Raw genomic sequence first — 23,044 nt, forward strand, 5'->3', positions numbered from 1 at the left:
GTAATTACAAAATCAAATTCCGCAAAGAATAAAGCCCATCGAAGTTGTCGCGAAGATTGAGCTTTGGCCGTCTTTAAATACTGCAAATTTCTGTGGTCCGTAATTACGGTGATGGTGTGTCTTGCACCGAGAAGATAGTGACGCCAAGCCTTGAAAGCTGATTTAATAGCCAGTAGTTCTTTGTCGGTAATTGCGTAATTGAGTTCAGGTGGAGAGAATTTTCTGGACCAAAAGGCTACAGGGTGTAGTTGGTTAGTTTCTGGGTCTCTTTGCGACAGGACAGCTCCCATGGCCGAACTGGATGCATCGGTTTCCACGATGTAAGGGAGATCTGGGCGCGGGTGCTTCAATACAGGTGCAGAGGTGAATTTGGTTTTCAGGTCCTGAAAGGCTTGTTCAGCCTCAAGAGTCCATTCAAAGCATTTATTTTTCTTTAGGAGAGCTGTGATGGGTTGAACAGTTCGAGAAAATTCCGGGATGAACCTTCGATAGAAATTGGCAAAGCCAAGCATGCTTTGCACTCCCTTCACAGAGCTAGGAGATGGCCATTTGAGAATGGCGTCCACTTTCCGCAAGTCCATTCGGATTCCTTGAGGTGTCAGGATGAATCCGAGAAACTCCACTTCTGTGGTATGAAAAACGCATTTTTCGAGCTTGGCAAATAATTTGTGCTGGCGCAATTTCTCAAGAACTGCCCTAACATGGTTTCTGTGATCAGATTCTGAGGAGGAATACACCAGGATGTCGTCAATATAAACGATGACACAAACATCGATAAGTTCCCGAAGAACATCATTCATGAAGTACTGAAAGGCGGCAGGTGCGTTGCAGAAACCGAAGGGCATTACTTGATATTCGAAGAGCCCAAATTTGGTGCGGAATGCAGTCTTCCACTCGTCGCCCTCTTTTATACGTACCAGGTGGTAAGCTCCTCGGAGATCTAGCTTGGTGTACACACGAGCATCTTTTACTTGGTCGATAAGCTCAGGTATCAGGGGCAAAGGGTAACGATTCTTAATCGTTATCTGATTTAGGGCGCGATAGTCAATACAGGCCCTAAGGTCTCCTTCCTTTTTAGGTACGAAGAACAAAGCGGAAGAGACTGGTGACTTTGATGGGCGAATGAAACCATTGGCCAGGTATTGATCCAAATAATGGCGCAAATGCAGGTTCTCGGGTTCAGTAAGAGCATAAATCCTACTACAAGGTAGTTGTGCATTGGGTACCAAGTCGATTTGGCAATCGTAAGATCGATGGGGAGGTAAGGTGTTAGCCTGCTCTTTCTGAAAAACGTCTTGGAATTCTTGGTATTCAGATGGTAGTTGTACAGGGGTGGAAGTTACAGAGGCTAGACCCATAGCTGGATTCCTTGGGTAACCGGTTGGTTCACAATCAGGAAAAGTTATCTTCTTTGCTCGCCAGTCTATTCTCGGATTATGTGTTTCTAACCAAGGGATTCCAAGAAGTACTTGAAATTGTGGGGCCTTGATCACATCAAACACGATTGCTTCCCGATGTCCGTCCTGACCCACCAGAGTGATTTCAACTGTGGAATGCGTTACAGGCCCTGAGGCTATTTCGGTTCCATCAACTGTAGTAATTACATCTTGGGTTACTTTCGGGCGGAGAAGAAGCTTAATCCTGGAAGCCAATTCACGGTCTATGTAATTTCCAATAGCTCCACTGTCTATGTATGCTTTTATAGCATGCAACTGCTGATGCTGTTTTGGGTTCACAAGCACCATTGGCATGACAAAATGCGAGGTCAAAGAGTTTGTTTTCAAGCTCGGCAAGCGGACCCCTACACTTGTCGGGCTAGGTCGTTTCCCGAACCAGGTGTCAATAACTCGTTATCAGTGGCTCCAACCACCTTCTTGGGTGGTTTAACTTGACAACTTTGAAGAAAGTGACCGGAAGTTCCGCAATACAGACAAAGTTGCATTTGTCGCCTTCTCTCTCGTTCCTTCTGCGTTAATGGTCCTTTAACACTGCCAATTTGCATAGGTTCGGAAACGTCAGTACTCTTGGAGTTAACGTGGGTCTTGATAGGTACTCTGGTTTCATACTTGAGCCGATCTGCTTTTCTATTTTGAAGTCTGTGATCAAGTTGAACCACTAAGTCTATGTAGTCTGCGCAGGCCTGGGGTGGATCTACTATCTGAGCTATAACATCTTTAAGCTCTCCGCGCAGGCCTCGATGAAACAATGTGATCCTTTTATTTTCAGGCCATCCGGTTTCCACAACTAGTCTATTAAAGGTGGCGATATAGGACAAAAGATCCTGATTACCTTGTCGTAAGGATAGCAGTTCGTTGTCAAGGGCCTGTCCCTGCGAGTGTCGAGCGAACAATCTTTCCATGCTGGCCTGGAAGCCCTGGAAATCCCGGAGAATGGGATCATCCTGATTTACCAATGGAATAGACCAATCGGCAGCACAGCCACTGAGGTAAGATAGTACAAAGGCTACTTTGGTCTGGTCGTTGGGGAAGGCCCCGGGCCTGCATAAAAAGTGTAAACGGCATTGGTTCATAAAAACGGCATATTTCTTGGGATCCCCCGCAAAACGTTCCGGCGGGGCCAAAGGCATGTGTCCAGGTAGATTGATTTGTACCGGGTTATTCGAACCCATTGTTGTAGAAATATCTCCGGAAACAGGTAAAGGAGTGTGCTCTGCCTGGCCCTGCAATAACCTTTTGGCCAGATCATCAGTTCTTTCCTTGGATAGGATTAGTTCCCTTCTGAGAGCATTAGTCTCCTGGCGGGCTGAGTGCACTTCTGCCCGTAATTCCCCTAAAAGATGGGCCAGCTGATCTGTCTCGGAAGTCTCCATAGCGCCCAGGTGGGAAATTGTGGTAAGGCTTCGCGTTCTGTAACGCTCACCTGGTTCCCACGGAGGCGCGGCGTCGAAGGCGCAGAACTCTGAAGATGGACAGGAAGGGCCCCTCTATTCTGGCTTCCCTGGCTCGTTGGATACCCTCCTGTGCGTGAAAAGGGAGTATTACCAACCGTGGAACAATGCTCAAGCCTCCCACTCCCTTCCAACCCTCCACGATACCTCCTCCACGATTCCCCGTGAAGCCTCACCTTAGGGTTTGGAAGGATGGCCTCTCCATCCTGCTTCTGATGCAGGGGCGTGTTGAAACCCAGTTACTTCACTGGATTGAGGATTGATGGGAGTTCAGGTAAGCTTGACTGTTCAGGTAAGGCGCTGTAAAAGTTCTGTTCAAAAGTTCAAGCTTAATAATAATGTTCATTGTCTAATTGCAGCAAGCGCTAATGCTTATGTCTTTTTCCCCTTAGGGGCCGGGGTTCGGAGTGCCGGAGATATGGCGCCGACCCGAAGTGAAACAGTTCTGGATGAGCGCTCAGGTAATGTCTTTGCATTCGCTCATTCAATGTCTTTGTCTTTTTTCCCCATAGGGGCCGGGGTCCGGAGATGCCAGGAAGCGGCAGGACCCGAAATGCAGTGGGAATAATCCAACAGGTAAGACTTAAAAGGAAACTGAGCTTTCCTTATTCCTTTTCTCCCTCTCACCTTTGTTCTTGTCTTTTTTCCTCTAGGCGCCGGGGCGTAGCTGAATCCGGAAGATCGCTGCTGAAGATGGAAGCGCCTGGCAAAGGTGAGTAAAATGCAGCGCTGCAGCGATCGAAACGAAATGCCTTTAAAATGATGTCTTCCTTTTCAGGGCCGTTGGAGAAATGACTCCGGGATGCAGATTTAGCAGGTAAGGGCTTTTCTTCTCCTATTCTCTTCCTTTCACCCCTTGCAGGTGTTCCAGGGTGCTGGCAGGCGTGGCTGAAGTCAGGATGCAGGAGCTGACACGGTGAGCGTCCAGCTGCTAGGTGCAGAACAACGCGAAGCATGTGTGGCTGTTCGGGTGGGGTTTAAATAGCCTTGGAAGAAGTTCCTGGTATGTATCCTTCCACCAATCAGGTATGTATCCTTCCCCGACCACACCCGGGTGATGAAGTAGTCCTACAGGTTAAGTAGTCCCATTCAGGCCTCAAGAGGGCCTGGATGAAGCAGCAAGGTCTGCATCAGGTAAGTGTGCACCCGAGCACTTAAACACATATCCTCTTCTATGAGCCTGGTGCCTAAGGCGCCAGGACTGGGGTCCGCTATGAGCCTGGCGCCTAAGGCGCCAGTACTGAGTCCAAAGGGCCCCGACTTGGGCCCGCTGAGACTTCCCTGGGGAAAATTATGTCTGCCTCTGGGGTTGCTGGGCCCGGCCTGGCTCCTTAGAGGTAGGCATCATGACACGGACACGGCGACAATGGGAACGGGCACGGATGACGACAGTGGGTTAGACCTCCCGACTCTGCCGCCCAGGGCATCACTGCCCGACGAGATCGGCTCGTCCCATGCCATGATCTCTAGGGCCTCGGACCGAGGAAAAGAAGAAAGAGGGGTGCCTGTCAAAGCCCCGCAAGGCAAACATGAAGACTGTGCTTTCGATTCCTCTGTTGGAGAGATTCGGGACGAAGGGCTGTCCCTTATGAAGAACCCACCCTCGGCCCCGGCAAAGAGGGACCGGTACTCAAAGAAGTACAGGTTGCCGAACTGTGAACCCAAGTGTTTGAGGTCCCAGCCTTCCCCTGATTCAGTAGTCTCGGCGGCAGTGAGGAAGAAATCCTCTGGCTCGGCTGCGTCAGTGATGACCTCCCACCCAGACAGCGAGGGGAAGAAGATGGACGCCATGGGACGACGAGTCATCACATCGGCAGCGAAGACCAGGAAGGCGGCCAACGCCCTCGCCATCGTGGCGCGTTACGACAGGGCGCTCTGGTTTAAAATCGCTCCCCTCCTGGACTTCCTTCCTGATGACCAAGAGATCGGAAGCACTGGAGATCCTGCAGGAGTGCAAAGTGGCATCGGGCAATGCCATTACAGTCGCCACGGACATTGCTGACACAGGATTCCGCCAAATGGGCAACAGCGATTGCCTTCGTCGGTGGGGATGGTTGAAGGCCACCAACTTTCACCAGGAGGAACAGTCGAGGGTATTGGACATGCACTTCAACGGGGATAATTTGTTCGGAAAGACCGTGGACGAGTCCGTTCAGGCCACCAAGGCGGACTCCTAGACGGCACGTGCCTTGGGCATGCTGCAACAGCGACGGCCGTCTTTTCGGACCTCCGGAGTGAAATCCCAAGTTTCCTTCAAGGGCTTCGGCAGAAGTTCATAGTCTTACCGTCAACTGTCCCACTCTTCGGCCCAGGAGGCCAACAGGTGCCGCAGCAAGTCCGGAGGAGGTCACCGTCGTCGCCAAGGTCCCCAAGCTGGCGCCTTGGCAACGAAGTAGGATTGTCGTCGGGCCCCCACCCACGCACCCCGGTGGGAGGCCAGCTGGCGTACTTCGTCAGCGTGTGGAAGTCCATCTACACTGACCGTTGGGTGCTGGACGCTCTGGCCCATGGACACACCCTGGAATTCCAGCGAGAAGTGTCCTCACATACCACCAGTGGCTAGGCCGGAAAACCACGTCCCTCAGCTTCTGATGGAGGTGCGGGCCATGCTGAAGAAAGGCGCCATAGAGCTCATTACAAAGAGGCTAAAGGGGTTCTGGAGAGTACTCTCGGTACTTCCTCGTCAAGAAGACTGGCAGTTGGAGACCCATTCTGGACCTCCCCGTCTGAACAGGTACATCGGATCCCAAAAGTTTCAGATGGTCACCCTTCTGGGACAGCTGGAAGAAGAGGATTTCCCATTGTCGCTGGACTTTGAGGATGCCTACTTTCACATCCCCATTCACAAGGGACACCTCCGGTTTCTGCGCTTCGTGGTTCAAGGGCAACATGATCAGTTCAAGGCCCTTCCCCTCGGATTGAAGTCGGCGCCAAGGGTTTTCACCGCCAAGGGTTTTCACCAAGTGCCTGGCGTCAGTGGCGGCACAGCTGCGTCTACGAGGGATCCACATTTACCCCTACATGGACAACTGGCTCATCCGAGCGAAATCGAGGGAGACCGCTGTCGCTCACACGGCGGAAACCGTCCAGCTGCTGACGGAGCTGGGGTTCTCTGTGAACTATGCAAAGTCTTGCTTGGTGCCATCGCAAGACGCGCCGTTTCTGGGGTCTCGACTCAACAGTGTCATGCCTGGCGTCTCCGTCGGGGGAGAGGATAACGACCATCCTGGGCAAGGTACAAAGGCTGTTGACCCTGAAAATCGCAAGGGTGAGGTCCATCCTGTCCCTTCTCGGCATGATGTAGTCATGCATATACCTCATTTGGTTGTGCAGGCTGCGGATGCGGCCACTGCAAGAGTTCCTCGACGCCCGTTGGATGCAGGTATCGGGAAGCTTTGAGGACAAGATCTCTCTTGCGACGAGAATTTCCGTCGATCGATACGGTGGTGGGGAGTCTGCACACATCTGTCGGCGAGAGCGGACTTCCAGACCCCACCTCACCAGGAGATGGTCACGAACGACACCTCCCTGGAGGGATGGGGTGCGCACCCCGGAGGTCTCCACGCAAGAGGCCTGTGGCTGCTTGAGGAGAAGTCATTGCATATCACGTTCTGGAGCTACGGGCAGTGCTTTGGGCCCTCAAGTCTCTTCTTCCATCCCTCAAGGGCAAGGTGGTATGGGTCTTCACGGACAACACCACCACAATGTTCTACATCCGGAAGCAGAGGGGGTCACCAGATCCCCTGCGCTCTACAGAGGCGCAGGACCTATGGCACTGGGCCATGGCCCAGGGGATGTTCCTAATCCCGTTGCATCTGGTAGGAGTGAAGAACACCATCGCCGTCTCCCTCCTCAGCAGGGAGATGCGCTCTTTCCATGAGTCGGAGCTTCGGCAGGATCAAGTGGGTCTTCTGTTCCGTCGATGGGGCAATCCCCAGATCGATCTGTTTGCGACGGCGACAAACACCACGTGCGGAGGTTCGCCAGCAGGTTTCTCCCCAGCCGGGGACCATGGGGGACGCATTCTCCTTCCCCCTGGTACGGCCTATTTCTGGATGCGTTCCCTCGGTTGCCGTTGCTTCGACTAGTCAATCAACTCGGACGTTCCCACTGCAGGATAATCCTTGTCGCACCGGCGTGGGCGCGACAGATATGGTACTTGGACCTTCTGGACTTGTCAGCGTCCCCTCCAGTCAAGTTTCCTGCGGCCGCAGATCTTCTTGCTAGAGGAGGAGGCACGATCCTGCACCACGACCCAGGTTTGCTGAACTTGCAGGCCTTGCTCCTGCAGCGCTAGAGTTTGGAGGATACAATATCCCAGCAGACTGCAAGGATGTGCTTGCCAAGGCCAGGGCTTCGTCTACACTGAAATGCTACAGACATAAATGGAAGAGGTACACCGTTGTTGGTGGCGTGCACACAAAATCGACCCTCTGCGGATTACGGCTTCGCAGGTGCTGCCGATTTGCTGTCGCTGGCCAAAGCGTATCTGGCCCATGCCTCCATCAAGGTTCATCTGGCGGCTATCTCCCACTACACCAGAACTCTGGGACGGTCATCGTTATGGTCACACCGCTTGGTCAACAAGTTCATCAAATGACATTTCCTTCGTTCCCGCCGGTGAAGGCTACGGCCCCGGCGTGGGAGCTCAATGTGGTGCTGACTAGGCTCATGGATCCTCCGTTCGAGCCTATGCATTCTGCGCCACTGACATTTTTTTCATGGAAAACCGCGTTTCTTGTGGCCATCGCCTCTGCACGACGAGTGGGAGAGATCGAGGCCCTTTCTTGTAAACCACCTTACTTGACATTCCATGAGACGAGGGTGGTGCTACGGACGCACCCCTCTTTTATCCCAAGGTGCCGTCGGACTTTCATCTCAACGAGTCCTTGGTGTTAACCGTGTTCTTCCTGACGCCTTTGTCGCCGGCTGATAGGACTTTGCGCTCGCTGGATGTGGCTAGAGCGCTTACATGGACCACACAGTTTTCGGAAGACGCCACAACTGTTCATGAACATTGGCCCTGCGAACCTGAGGAAGACCCTCTCCAAGGCTTCGATTTCCAGGTGGCTCGCGGGCTACATTGCCCATTGTCACCGGTTGACGAACCCCATTGTCACCGGTTGGCGAACCGATCATTGCCTGGCCGTCCGAGAGCCCATTCGACCAGAGCGATCGCTGTAACTAGAGCATTCCTGTCTGGTGTGTCCCTGCTAGACATCTGCAGGGCTGCTACGTGGAGGTCGACACATACCTTCATGAGATTATACTGCATCGACTGGGATTCCAGGAAGGAGTTCAGTCGGCCAGGCAGTGCTGCGCAACCTGTTTGCTTGAAGGTGAGCCTGGTGAGGAGGTCAGAGACGCTTAACGTTGAGATGCTTAATGTTGAGCCTTGCCACCTACCGTGGTTGTGCATGTGTGTACTGCTATGTATTCGTTATTCATGAGCATGTGAATCCATGCCAGACCCCATGCTGGAGAAGGAACAAGTTACTTACCTGTAACTGTTGTTCTCTGGCATGTGTCTGTCATGGATTCACATGCATGCGAACCCTCCCGCCTGCCCTCTTCTCTTGGTCTTAATGCCACTTTATGTGCTACCAAATCTGAAGATGGCTTCCAGAGGAGGTGCTTGGGTAGAGGGCAGTCATTGGCTGGGGGCAGTATTACCCAGAGACCAGTGATTGGTTGTTAGGAGAAAGACAGTTCAGAAGTGAAACTGAAACAGATTTTTTTCTTTACCGAGGATTCCTGACGACGGGGAATATTCATGAGCATGTGAATCCATGCCAGACCCAACGCTGGAGAACAACAGTTACAGGTTAGTAACTTGTTCCTTCTTATGGCACGATTAAGTTTCAAGGCTCGTGTTTGAGCCGAGGTCTTGCTCAGGTTAACATTCCTCTACCAGTTTCGATGAGCCCATAAAACCTTCCTCTTCGCATGAAAGGTCGATAGAGGCTATCAGGGATTTAGTATATCTTCATCTGAAAAATTGTCCCTTATACTGTTTGTTGGTCATGTTTTGCTTCCTTTTATACCAGCTCTGCCTTTATACGAGCCTTATACGATTGAGTTCGTTCTACGCACGTTTTATAAATGCCTCAAATCAAAAATCAAATCACTATGGGAGTGAAGGCATGAGCAAACTAAATGAGTCATTTCCTCTTGATGGGTTTTGAAGCGTGAGGTTGTTTATTCTGGTTAGATGGTGTGTGTCCTATTTCATGGCCATTTTTCCATGCTATTTGTGTCCCACATTCAATGACTGATTTCAATTTGTGTTATTTTTGTTTCTTAGGCTCTCTATGAACTTGTTAAATGCAATTTCAACACAGAGGAGGCACTCCGGAGGTTGCGATTTAATGTCAAAGTAATACAAGGTAAGAGTCCTCTATCTTGCAGAGGGATAAAAGGGTACACAGTACAGTTTTGTTCTGTGGGAAAGCAATAGGGAGACTGCTGAGGATTGAGGACTTGAAAACATCCTTTTGTGGCCTGAATGAGTCTGTTTAAGCATTAGCAGTTTACTCCCATGGCAATAGGATTCAGCATCTTGGTTTGGGTGTGAAGTGGGCTGCAGATTATAACTTTTGGGTGTAATGTCATTTCTGATGTTTGTTAATCTGCTTAGAATCACATGCTGTGCATATAGTCTGACATCTAGTGGTAATCGCAGAGTATTGCATCTTTCTTTCGATGTTCGAAAGGGGACGTCGACATGGCCGTGCCTGTAACACTATCCCTAACGTGACGCGTAGTGTACCCAAAATCCCTCAGGTGTCGAGGTCCCTCCGATTGTTTTTTCCGCTCAACTAGTTGGTCGCCTTATGCGGAACTCGAAAGAGATATATTGCAAATTCAGTAATTTCTTTGTCCTACGACCGATGGTTGTCTAGTCTTCGACTTTAATCTTTGGTGGCTCTTTCGTGGACCCCTGCGCCGAAGAAGTCTACTGCTTTCGGCACCTGGTGCATCGTTAGACGCTGTCGACTGCGTGGCATCGGCCCTCCGGCCAGGCCTACACAGTAGGGAGCTGGGCCTCGGGGTTTGATTCACTGAGAATGCATTTCCTTTTACCCTCTCTTTCCCTTTCTGGTCTGGCTGCCGCCCTTTACCTCTGCTATGGAAAGGACTCCATTTAAATGTTGTCCGTCTCGTAATGGAAAATACCCTTGGACGGAAACCCAGGTGCCACAACTTCGGCATGTGGCATGCAGCTCGACAAAATGGCCACAGCGCCAGACAAGATGGCCTCTCGTCCGATTACCCCTTCTGGCAGAGCGGGTGGAGGAACGAGCCGCAAGGTGGGACTGGTGTCAACCAGGTACGTGGCCTACAGTTTATCCATTAGTAGCGCAGGTTCCCCCTGCACCCCAGGCAGAGTGTGGCCCGGCCCCAGCAGCCGCTAGCCACTCAGTCAGTATCACCTGCCACCTCTACAGCCACCAAGGACAGGTTCTTCGAAAGGTTTCAAGGGCTGATGCGTTCCCCCCCACCCCAGATGGGGATCATCCTCTGGGATGCCATCATGGACATGCTCCCCCAGGTTACCCCACTGGTACCCATAGTCATTCCTCCTATGGCTCCAGCGCCGCAGGCCCCAGCCGGCTCCTCCGATTCCGGCTTCCCTGTCTCCCATAGTGCAGGCGGTTCACACCAGCCTCTGCAGCAACTACCGGCTCTGGTCTCCACAACGCAGCCCACGGCGCCCAGCACTCCTCCGCCAGCTATGGACCCTCCAAGAACGCTGGTGGATACAGGTGAAGAGGAGGACCCCGACACGCCATCTTCAGCCAGGGCCATCCACGAATGCCTTGCAGGTTTGGCAGAATATTTGGGCCTTCCTCAGCCTGAGGTAGAGCAGCCCGAGAAGGGAGTCTTGGCAGAAGTCCTCACCCTAAGACCCCCTACCAAAATGGGGATCCCGATGCAGAAAGACCTAGTCGCCATGGCCAAGGAGGGTGGCTCAAGCCACACTCGGCCCAGTCTACCAATCGGCACCTTGACGCCAAGTATAGGCAAATGAAGAGGGATACACTCTTGCTTTCGGCGCATCCTAAACCACACTCTTCCGTGATCGCTGCGGCGTCACTCTATTCTAAGCCTCAGTCTTCCTTAGCCACCTCGTCCTCGACGCTGCTAATAAAGGAGGAGAAAGTATTGGAGGGAAAGGAAATCAGCTGTACTCCAACGCCTCTTTGCACCTGCGTCAAGAAACGCGGATGCCATGCTGGCAGCGGTTAACCAAAGGCTCTGGAGGGAAAACGAGGACTTCCTCCCGGCACAGAGCCAAGCGCGCTTCAATGCGGGCCTAGTAAAAGCCAAGCTGGTAGTGCAGGACATCATGGAGTCCACTGTGGCCCACATCAATCCCTATTGCCGGGCCATCTGCATTGCCACGGACATGAAAAGGACGGCGTGGCTCTGGGCTACTAAGTTTAATCCTGATGTCCCGGAACGCATATTGGAGGCCTCAAAAAATCCAGAAAAGTTGCTATGGGTCTATAAGGTGGAGGGAATTGGCACATTTTTGAGAATTCTCCCTAACCTGATCCTCACCTCAGCTCGCAGAGTCGGTGAGATCCAGGCTCTGGTGGCTACAGAGCCCTACATTACCTTTCACAAGTACAAGGTCGTCTTTCGGACGCACCCTGTGTTCCTACCAAAGGTGACTTCCTCCTTCCATCTCACCTTACCCCCTTCTTCGCCGACCCCAAGGACGAACTTCAGAGGGTCTTGCACTGTCTAGATGTCAGACATGCACTGAAATACTACCTGGACAGGACCAAGGACTTCCGCAAGTCTGACGCCTTGTTTGTCACTTTCGGGATGGTCAAAGCCAGGTTATCAGGCCTCCATAGCAAGGAGGATGGCCGTGACCATCAAGGAGGCCTATTGTGGACCAGTGCTAGCTAAATTACATTCCTATGCGGTCAGGGCCAAGGCCACGTCCATTGTGTTCCAGAGGCATGTGCCATGGCAGGTCATCAGCAGGGTGGCTACATGGGCCACCCCTTCGGCTTTCTGGAAGCACTACTGCTTGGACGCCACCTCTAGTCAGATGCAGCGTTCGGACAGGCGGTTCTAAGGAAGCTGTTTTCTCTCTCCACCCTGGGGCTAAACTCAGTTGTAATCACCCATACAGTATGGAGGAAAGGGAACGGGACATAAGAGTAATTAATAGTTACTCACCGTAGTGACTAATGTACTCTTAGTCTATAGTCCCCTTTTCTCCGTACGTCCCACCATCCTCCCCCCTGATAATACTGGTGTCATCAGGCAATGCTGAATATTGTCGACGCGTCAATGGGGTCTGAGTGACGCCAGTGGCGCAGTCAGGCAGGCGCCTGCTCCCAGGGCCGCACCCCAGCATGCCTCTAAATTTAATGGGGAAGAAGAAGGTCGCGAGGGACCCCCATACAGTATGGAGGAAAGGGGACTATTGACTAAGAGTACGTTCGTCACTATGGCAACTATTTTTCTGCTGAACAACGGCAACCCCAGAAACGTGTTTCATCCTGGCTGGGCTTGGTCAGTGTGGTGGAGCTGTGCCGCTCTAAGAACAGTGAGCAAGGGTTCCATGTGTGGCTTACCCTAGTAACTTAGGGTGAGAAACCCAAAGCTACTTAATATGCATAAGTAAGGGGAGGGGGGTTCTGGGAGTATCTCTCTACTGGCGTATATTCCGGATTAGAGTCTCAACCAGATTCTTTAGCTCACCATCCCTTCCCTTCAGGACCCCCTTGTTTGTGCATATTAAGTTACTAGGGTAATCCAGATGTGGACCCCTTGCTCACTGTTCTCAGAGAGGCACAGCTCAACCTCACTGATGAGGCACAACCAGGCCGAAACATGTGTCTAAGATTGTTGTTGGTACTGTTGTTCAGAAGAGAATTGCCTGGCATTTCGGTGCTGTGCAGCCCTTGGGCAGGACAAAGACTGCTATGTAGTGGAAATGGCTCGTCTCTGAAATGGATAGTGAGCCAAAGAATCAGGTTGAGATTCTCCAAGGATATTCGCTGGTAGAGAGGGACTCCCAGGACTCCCCCTAGCCCCCTCTTGTTTCTGCATAGTTTCATAAAGCCCCTGGGTGGACTTTAGAAAAACTGTCCTGACAGTCGCTCAACATCCGTCAGACAGAGGTAAGATATGAGAAATGTGCATACATGCATTTATATGTTGCTTCTGCAGAAGATGATGAAATGTTGTTTGTATTGTGGCATTTAAAGATGTAATATCATAGCCATTAATCTTAAATTATGTGAATTATTAGAAACGTTATTCTTTAGAGATCTCTCTCCTGACAGCAGATGATGATCTAAGCATACAAGTAATTTGATGAATCCTGTAATTCTGGAAGTAATATATTGTAATTATTCGTCCAGTGCATTGATGTGTAATCACTATAGTTATAGTGGAGTACATAGTTACAGTGAAGTCCTTTTGTTGAATGTGAACTGGTGCAGACAAAAGTGATGACTGATCAAAGACAGTTTTCACAGCTAAGACTCTAAGGTTACACACATTTGGCACAGGTCCTAGGAAATTCATCTGGCCCCTATTGTTCATTCAGTTGCTATTTAAAAGCAAATCCAAATATCCTAATTTTTGTAAGAATACATTTTTAGTAAGTAGTCATCCATCCACATAGCCACCTGAGCAATAAAGTGTGAAAGGAATCACATGTATTAATCTCATCTCAACAGTAAATATCCTGCACACTGATTGCAACAGAGGCTCTAGTATAGATCCCAACCCTTTTTTAAGGACAGGCAGCTAAATAACAGTTTAGCGCACTAATCCATCTGGGCATGTTTACAGGTAATTTCAATTTACAGTTTGCACACAGGAATGGTTACAGTCATTATGTACAAAAGATGCTTCAATAAAATACATAGAGAAGGTGTAAAACATCAGTTAAATAGCAACTGACATTATGTTGAAGTGGTAGTACATCCGTAAATCTCCTGGGGCATATCATAGGTCCATGGACGATTGCCAACTTTTAGTGTTTTTCCTAAAGCTAAGGAAAGAATGGTCGGATCTCCGAGAAGGAGGGAGGGAGTTCCAAAGCTGGGCAGCCATAACCGGAAAGCTGTCCCCCCCCCCCCCCCGCCCTGCTTTTTTCAATTGAAATCTGGGGACTACAAGGCCGAATGTGTTTGCAGTCCTCGAGGGACGTGCTGAGGATTTTTTGACAATTTTCTCCCTAAGGTATTGCGGGCAGCGTGATTTAGACATTTGTTGGTTAGGGAGACTGTTTTAAACTGAATTCTGTCCTTGATTGAAAGCCAGTTATTCTCCAGCATGGGGTCTGGCATTTATTCACATGCTCATGAATATTCCCCGTCGTCAGGCTGGGAATCCTCGGTAAAGAAAAAATCAGTATCAGTTTCGTTTCTGATCTGTCTTTCGTAGTAGTAACCAATCACTGATCTCTGCGTCATACTGACCACAGCCAATGACTGCCCTCTACCTAAGCCCCGCCTCTGGCAGCCATCTTCAGATTTTTACCGCACGTTCAAGTGTTGGGATCCTCGTGCTATTGCTCTCTAGCGTTAGTGCTATTTTTTCAGTTTTTTTCTCAAAAACTTCGATTTTTCGGTCAAAAGAGCCTCAAGCTCCACCGTTTCTTCATCCGATCAACGGGGACCCGTTTCGGATTCGTCTACGCCCCTCAAGGGTGAAGATTTCGTCGAGCCACGCTTTTGGAGGACTCCAGAAGTTTCTCAGGCCCATCTCGGACATGGCCCAGGAGAAGGGAAGCTCGACGCCCGGAAAGCTGTTCAGGGTCTGCCCTGGATGCCAGCTTCAGAATGTCTTTAAGGAGGACGAACACTCGTTTTGTCTGTACTGCCTACATGAGGACAAGACGCACGTGGAGAAGGACTGTGCGTTTTGCGGCAATATGTCGGAGCGGACCATGAAGGACCGCCATCAACGTCTCGCCAACTGGCTGGAAGGGAAGAGCCCGTCAGGCGAGAAGAAGAAATCAGAGCGGTCTTCTAAGACCTTTGAGGACGCCCCGGCGACGGGGGTCCAACACAAGGCCAAGCACCGCGAGTCTGCTGGCACCGGGAGCACCGAACGGTCGGGCTCTACGGGCGCCAGGCAGGGCGCACCCTCCCCGGCACCATCAACCACGAGCCAACGCTCTGGTTCGGGTAAGAGGAAGGCCGAGCACCCGGCGAAGCTCCTGGAGAGGCCCCGGTCGAGCTCGAAGGCCCCATCGGAGGGAGAGCGAGGCAGTGAACCTCCCCCCAAGGAGAAGGCGGTGAGCGCACCTAAGGTGGTGAAAGCCTTAATCCATCCAGCCAAGGCCTCTATCGAGACAGTCGCGGCGGCCCTGGCTCAGCCTGTGGAGGCTACACCAGTGGTGGCGACCTCGGGGCTCAGAGTCTCCCTGCCACCGCGGAGGGAGTCCTCTTTTATGCCCATCGACAGGACCCCCGTGAAACCTCCGACGGAGAAGAAAAAGGGGGGGCAGGGGGTCGTCGTGGATTCGGCCTCAACCTCTGAGGAAGAGCTGATTGAAGTCTCAAGCCACGGCGTTGGCGTGGAAGAAGACCAGCCCGTCGGGAGGGACTCCGACGTGGGAGACGACGATAACGTCGAGGGTACCGACGGGGCCCCTGACCGCCCGTCGGAATCCCCTCAACCAGTGCTGCAAGACAACTCGGCGGCCATTTTGTTGGCTATACAGTCCTTATGCTCGGAGATAAGGACGAGACTGCCGTTACCACCAGCGGAGGAACCGCTCCCGACGGGGGACCCGGAGCCAGGCCCTTCTGGGAGCCCTCCCCCTAAGAGAAGAAGGATTCATCCTCCACCTCCTTTTCAGCTATCGCGCCCTGTTCAGCCCTCCTCCCCGTCCACGACTCGTGGGGATGATACGGGGACTGACACGGCCGCGACGGGTACGGACGACGAGGTTTACGACGAGGATCTGCCGTCGTCACCTCCCACCCGGGCTTCCCCGCCCGACGAGATTGGATCGTTTCACTCCATGATCGCCAGGGCATCCGAGCTTTTCCAGCTCTGCCCGGAAGAAAAGAAGAAGGAAGGTTTCCTTTATCAACGGCGTGAGGCCAAGAGGAAGACGGTCCTCTCCGTACCTCTACTGGATGATATTTGGGATGAGGGCCTCGCCCTCCTCAAGAACCCATCCACGACACCGGCTAGAAGGGATCGGTACGAGAAGAAGTACCGGGTCCCGGACGCGGCCCCCTTGTGCCTTCGGGCACAGCCGACCCCAGACTCGGTCGTCTCCGCAGCGGCCAGGAAGAAAGCGGGGGTGGGCGCAGCCTCTACGTCGACCTCCCCGCCGGACGGCGAGGGAAAGAAATTAGATACGATGGGACGCAGGGTCATCTCGTCTGCAGCGACGACGATTAAGGCGGCCAATGCCTTGGCTATCGTAGCCCGCTACGACAGGGAGTTGTGGTACAAACTGGCCCCCCTGCTGGACTTCCTACCGGACGACAAGAGGGTGGATGCCCTAGAGATCTTGCAGGAAGGAGAGGTGGCGTCGGACCACGCCATTACGATTGCGACGGACATCGCTGACACTGGATTTCGCCAGTTGGGCAACGGCGTGTGCCTTAGGCGGCGTGGATGAATCAAGGCTACTGACTTCCGTCAGGACGTGCAGACCAGGGTCTTGGACATGCCGTTTGACGGAAACAACCTGTTTGGGAAAACAGTGGACGATTCCCTTCAAGCCATCAAGGCAGACACAGAGACGGCCCGGGCTCTTGGGGTTCTCCAGCAACGGCGGCCGCCCTTTCGGAGCGGCGGAGGCAAACGGGGTGCCTCCAAAGGTTCCGGCGGCGGATTTTCCACCTACCGTCAAGCTGCCCGTTCGTCGTTGCAGGAAGCTTACAGGGGACGAGGCAAGTCAGGCGGACCCCGCCGTCGTCGCCAAGGAGGTCAAGGCGGCAAAGCATCGTCGAAGCAGGACTGAACCGGCCGTGGGGTCGGGCCCCCACCGAGGCACCCCGGTGGGAGGCCGGCTGGCGAGCTTCGTCAGCGTGTGGGAGTCCATCTCCACCGACCGTTGGGTGCTGGACGCCCTAGCCCAGGGTCACGCGCTCGTGTTTCTAAAGAGGTGCCCGCACGTCCCCCCTGTGGCCAGGAAAGAACATCACGTCCCTCAACTTCTCTTGGAGGTAAAGGCGATGCTCAGGAAGGGCGCCATCGAGCTCGTCCCAAAGAGGCTTCGGGGCTCCGGAGTTTACTCAAGATACTTCCTTGTGAAGAAGAAGACGGGAGGATGGCGTCCCATCCTGGACCTACGACGACTGAACAAATTCATCAAGGCACAGAAGTTCCGGATGGTCACCCTCCAACACGTCCTGGGTCAGCTGGAGGAGGGCGATTTCCTGTCGTCGTTGGATTTGGAGGATGCCTACTTCCATATTCCCATCCTAAAGGGACACCGAAAGTTTCTCAGGTTCGTGGTCCAAGGGCGTCACTATCAGTTCAGAGCCCTTCCCTTCGGACTGAGGTCGGCACCCAGGGTGTTCACCAAGTGCCTCGCACCGGTGGCGGCGCAGCTGCGCCGAGAGGGGATCCACGTCTACCCCTACCTGGACGACTGGCTCATCCGAGCGAAGACGAAGGAGCTCGCCGTGGAGCACACGGCAAGGACCGTCCAACTTCTCACGGACCTGGGATTCTCCATAAACTACGCCAAGTCCCACCTGGTGCCCGCGCAAGACGCACTGTTTCTGGGAGCGAAGCTCGACACAGTGTCGCTTCTGGCCTATCCGTCGGAGGAAAGGATGAGGGCCATTCTGGGCAAGGTGCAGCGGATGCTGGTTGCGGACGCGGCCAGAGTGAGGTCCATCAAGTCCCTCCTCAGAATGATGTCTTCTTGCATTTACCTCATCCCCCTGTGCAGGCTCCGGATGCGCCTCTTGCAGGAGTTCCTGGATGCGCGCTGGATCCAGACTATGGGCAGCTTCGAGGAGAGGATCACACTCGACGAGAGTTTCCGACGAGCGATCCGGTGGTGGGGCACCTGGGCGCATCTGACGGCTGGCATGGACTTCCAGACCCCCGGCCACCAGGAGACAGTGACCACGGATGCCTCCCTGGAAGGGTGGGGAGCGCACACCGAAAATCTGCACGCGAGAGGCCTTTGGCTCCCGACAGAGAAGTCCCTCCATATCAACGTCCTGGCGCTCTGTGCAGTGTTTTGGGCCCTCAGATCCTTCCTTCCGTCCCTCCTGGGCAAGGTGTTGAGGATCTTCACCGACAACACCACCACCATGTTCTACATCAGGAAACAGGGCGGAACCAGGTCCCCAGCCCTGTCCAGGGAGGCGCAGGATCTGTGGCATTGGGCCGTCGCCCAAGGGATGTTTCTGGTGCCGTTTCATCTGGCAGGGATAAAAAAACACCATCGCCGACTCACTCAGCAGGGAGCTGCGCTCGTGCCACGAGTGGGAACTACGACAGGATCTAGTGGACCGCCTCTTCCGACGGTGGGGCACACCCCAGATCGATCAGCAGAGGAGCATGGGTGATGCTTTCTCGTTCCCCTGGGAGGGCCTGTTTCTATACGCGTTCCCTCCATTGCCATTGCTGATCCGGCTCATCAACCAGCTCAAGAGGTCACGGTGCAGGATGATCCTCGTCGCACCTGCGTGGCCGAGGCAGATATGGTTCCCGGACCTTCTGGACTTGTCAGCGTCCCCGTCAATCAAGCTGCCAGGGGACGCGGATCTTCTCTCCAGGGAAGGAGGCGCCATCCTCCATCACGACCCGAAGTCGCTGAACTTGCAGGCCTGGCTCCTGCAGCGTTTGAGTTTGGAGGATACGACATACCGGCCGACTGCAGAGAGGTTCTTGCAAAGGCCAGGGCGTCCTCAACTCTTAAATGCTACGGACACAAATGGAAGAGGTTCTCTGTCTGGTGCCACGCACAGAAGATTAACCCTCTACGGATTACGGCTCCCCAAGTACTGCCGTACCTACTGACGCTGGCCAAAGCTGGACTGGCGCACGCGTCCATCAAGATTCAACTTGCTGCGATCTCCCGATACACCAGAACCACGGGGCGGACGTCCTTGTGGTCTCATCGTCTGGTGAAAGAGTTCATGAAGGGACTGTTCAGATCGTTCCCGCCGGTGAAGGCTCCGGCCCCGGCGTGGGAGCTCAACGTGGTGCTGACCAAGCTCATGGGACCTCCGTTCGAGCCTCTGCACTCGGCTCCGTTGAAGTTCTTGTCGTGGAAAACAGCGTTTCCTGTGGCCATCACCTCTGCACGACGGGTGGGAGAGGTCCAGGCCCTTTCCTGCAAGGCCTCGTACTTGACTTTTCACGACACGAGGGTAGTGCTCAGAACGCACCCCTCCTTCATGCCCAAGGTGCCGTCGGACTTCCACCTCAACGAACCCTTGGTGTTGCCTGTTTTCTTCCCGTCGCCTTTGTCGCCGGCTGAAAGGACTTTGCACTCGCTGGATGTGGCTAGAGCGCTGAAGTTCTACGTGGACCGCACGAAGTGTTTTCGGAAGACGTCACAACTCTTTGTGAACTTTGGACCTGTCAATCGGGGGAAGGCTCTCTCGAAGGCTTCCATTTCCAGATGGCTCTCCGGCTGTATCATGTACTGTCATCGGTTGGCAAACCGACCGCTGCCTGGCCGTCCGAGAGCCCATTCCACAAAAGCGATCGCAGCTACCACGGCGTTCCTATCTGGTGTGCCGTTGCTGGACATCTGCAGGGCTGCTACGTGGAGGTCGACGCACACCTTCACGAAATTCTACTGCGCCGATCGGGATTCCAGGGAGGAGTCCAGGGTCGGCCAAGCAGTGCTGCGCAACCTGTTCGCCTAAGGTGAGCCTGGTGAGGAGGTAAGATTTGCTTGATGTTGAGTTTGATGTAATGCTTAATGTTGAGCCTTTGCCACCTCCCGTGGTTGTGCATGTGTGTACTGCTATGTATTCTTTATTCATGAGCATGTGAATCCATGCCAGACCCCATGCTGGAGAAGGAACAAGTTACTTACCTGTAACTGTTGTTCTCCAGCATGGGTCTGGCATGGATTCACATGCGAACCCTCCCGCCTACCCCTCTGCGGCTCTTCACTTGGTCATACTGCCACTTCACGTGCTACCAAATCTGAAGATGGCTGCCAGAGGCGGGGCTTAGTTAGAGGGCAGTCATTGGCTGTGGTCAGTATGACACAGAGATCAGTGATTGGTTACTACTACGAAAGATAGATCAGAAATGAAACTGATACTGGTTTTTTCTTTACCGAGGATTCCCAGCCTGACGGGGAATATTCATGAGCATGTGAATCCATGCCAGACCCATGCTGGAGAACAACAGTTACAGGTAAGTAACTTGTTCCTTCTTGCGCCTAGCCTCCGAGATGTGTTGTCTCCTGGGAATACTTAAGGCTGTTCTAAGTGCATTATTTTGAAGTATTTGGAGTTTATTGATGATGTAGTTGCTGGCACCTAAGTATAGGGCATTTCAATAATCAAGTTTAGAAAGTTTTTAACAGTGGGATTCATGGCCACCTGTGTCCTACTGCAGCTGGAATCTAAGATTTCCCATACATGCATGACTTATTGTATGCTGTGTCAGGATCTTGTTATCGGTGGTATGAAAGCTGTGGCTATTTTTAGCTCATCCACCAGGCAGGTACAGTGTTGTTGACTTGATTGTGTTGGAACCAAATATTTCTAATGTGGTGTTTCTTTTCAGTCTCCAAAGATACAAGGGGGCATTCTCAAGATTAGTCTATGCATAGTCATGCACTTTTCAGTTGACCTCTCTAAGGTTTCTTAAGATACTACATTCTCATTTCATGAGCACTTCTTTTCACTAACCTTATCCGGTCACTGTCCCTTCATAACTACTCTGTCTAGATCTACAACCCTTTCTGTTTACCTATTATTCTAGCTAGTGATCCCTTCTTCTTTTGCCTTTCAATTAACTGCTCTCTAAAATCCCTGCTTACCCCTGTTTTTCATTTTGTGCAGATGAGCTCTGTGCCTGGAGTGGAGAAGAAAGGCGGAATTTTGAACATGGTTTCAGAGTCCATGGGAAAAACTTTCATCTCATACAAGCAAATAAGGTAGAAATGTATTTTATGTGCCACATCCTTAACACTATTTTTAGCCAAGCATTTTGGTAAATTGTCTTACTACTCATTTCCCTGCCATGTTTTGCTCGATTCTTGACTCCTGTGTCCCACTTAGTTTTACAATATCATCTCTTTCCTTTTCCATAGGTGCGCACACGCTCGGTTGGCGAGTGTGTAGAGTTTTACTACATGTGGAAGAAATCAGATCGCTATGACTATTTCACGCAGCAGACGCGCTTTGGAAGGAAAAAGTGCAGCATCCACTCCGGAGTCATGTATGTACCGTCTCAGTGTATCGCTTCTCCTTTCTTTCTGCCACCCTTCAACCCTGTGTGACCTTTCAAGTCCCACTACCATGTTGTGCATCTGCCCCATGATGTTCGTGGCCAGAAGGCATCCACATTTTTTATTAATTTGTAAGACTGTTATGAGTATATGACTTCTATGCCAGAATTCCTATTTTGTCTATTCTAGGGCCACTTTCTGAGGCTTGTAGCTTTTTGCTTTCCCGCCTTTTTTTATTTTTGGTTAGTTGATCTCTTTTGGTTGCTAGAAGGACTTCCCCTGGAGTTCCCGATCATTGCGTCCCTTGTTCTGTTGTGTGTAAGGTATATAGCATTGAGTCACCCATAACGGTCCATCTATGCTTTAGCGTGATTGTGTCACTCTGAATTGGTTTTAGGGATTAGGTTGGTGGTAACTTTGCTTTGATTTTGGCACCACCAAGGGTGTACTGAATTGGTAGTCCAATGTACCTTTTACCTTTTGTCAGCCATTCGGGTACCAATTAAATCCTGTGCCCAGCCCTTTTTTTTACTAGGGATTCTTTTATCTAGGTGGTTTCAAATCGCAATGCTGACCACGTGGGATTTTTATGAGCAGCCTTCACAGTGGTACTAACGTTTAGGCTAGTACAGGTGCCTCGACCAGCCCTCCTATTTCTGTGTGAGTGACTTTGGCTGCATGGCAGTCCAATCTGACCCTCTGCGCCCATCCCTTTTTTTGCTAGGCGAATGGCCTTTGGCCAATCCCCTTTCGCAGGAATGTTTAGGTTCTGCCTTGCATAGAATTTGGTGTCCTAAAATGAGGACTGCCCTGGCCCCTACTCTCTTGTGTGCTGTATAAACAGCCAACAGTTACACATGACAACATCCAAAAGTCAAATAGATAATTTAAAAAAATCACAAAAATGATTCATACTGTAGTCTTTAGCATTTGTATAAACTTCTTTACTCGTGTCGCACAAATCCCAGCGCGTTTCGGGAACAGACCCCCCTTCTTCAGGAGCAACAAACTGCAAACATAATAGATATATATTCCATTAATGAAGTTCTAAAAAAAATTTTTTTAAATTCCAGATAAGTTTCCATTCTACCTCCTGCTTTACCCTTGTACATAATAATGTGTTACCATAATTGGACATAGTATTTTATCTGTATCCCGACTATGCAACATCATCCTATCCTGGTATTATGTAAATGTACCTATGCAAATGTACTTTCTATAACCAAGCAAGTTGTCTTATGCAATGCGTCCTGATACCATCGGGTCAGGTGCGCAATACAAGTAATAAAACAAATATATATTTCTGATGTTTGTTAATCTGCTTAGAATCACATGCTGTGCATAGTCTGACATCAAGTGGTCGCTGCAGAGTATTGCATCTTGTTTTTCGAAAGTCGCAAAGGGGATGTCGATATAGGCGTGTCTGTAATACTATCCCTATAGTGACGTGTAGTGTACCCAAAATCTCTTGCGCGTCAAGATCCCTCAGATTGTTTTTTTCCACCCAGAATCTGGTCGCCTTATGCGGAGCTCGTAAGAGAAATTGTCATTTACCATTTACTCAACCCTTGGTCGATTTGTTAGTTATTAACTTATACCACCTCCAGCCCTCTTTCGACGGCCATTCAACTTCCTCACCGAGTCAAAATCTTCGACGGCGGTGGTTTTGACGGAGGTGTTCTTATCGTCGCTGCCGAACACGTGGCCCGGCCTCGCCGGCCTACACAGTAGGAAGATTGGGGGTT

At 51.7% G+C, this 23,044-nt stretch overlaps 1 protein-coding gene across 2 annotated transcripts in view; it reads left to right on the forward strand.

The window, feature by feature from the left end:
• The window catches only part of MIER2 (MIER family member 2), a 311,956-nt gene that overhangs the window by 163,533 nt on the left and 125,379 nt on the right, over positions 1 to 23,044 (forward strand). For both annotated transcript variants that reach the window (XM_069648110.1, XM_069648116.1), the window contains exons 9-11: positions 9,213 to 9,294; positions 20,911 to 21,005; positions 21,162 to 21,289. In XM_069648110.1, coding sequence (XP_069504211.1) covers positions 9,213 to 9,294; positions 20,911 to 21,005; positions 21,162 to 21,289 — 305 coding nt within the window. The remainder of the gene's footprint in view (positions 1 to 9,212; positions 9,295 to 20,910; positions 21,006 to 21,161; positions 21,290 to 23,044) is intronic.

This window comes from Ambystoma mexicanum, chromosome 1p (genome assembly GCF_040938575.1).
Source record: "Ambystoma mexicanum isolate Mex_15411 chromosome 1p, UKY_AmexF1_1, whole genome shotgun sequence".
Taxonomy (NCBI): Eukaryota; Metazoa; Chordata; class Amphibia; order Caudata; family Ambystomatidae; genus Ambystoma; species Ambystoma mexicanum.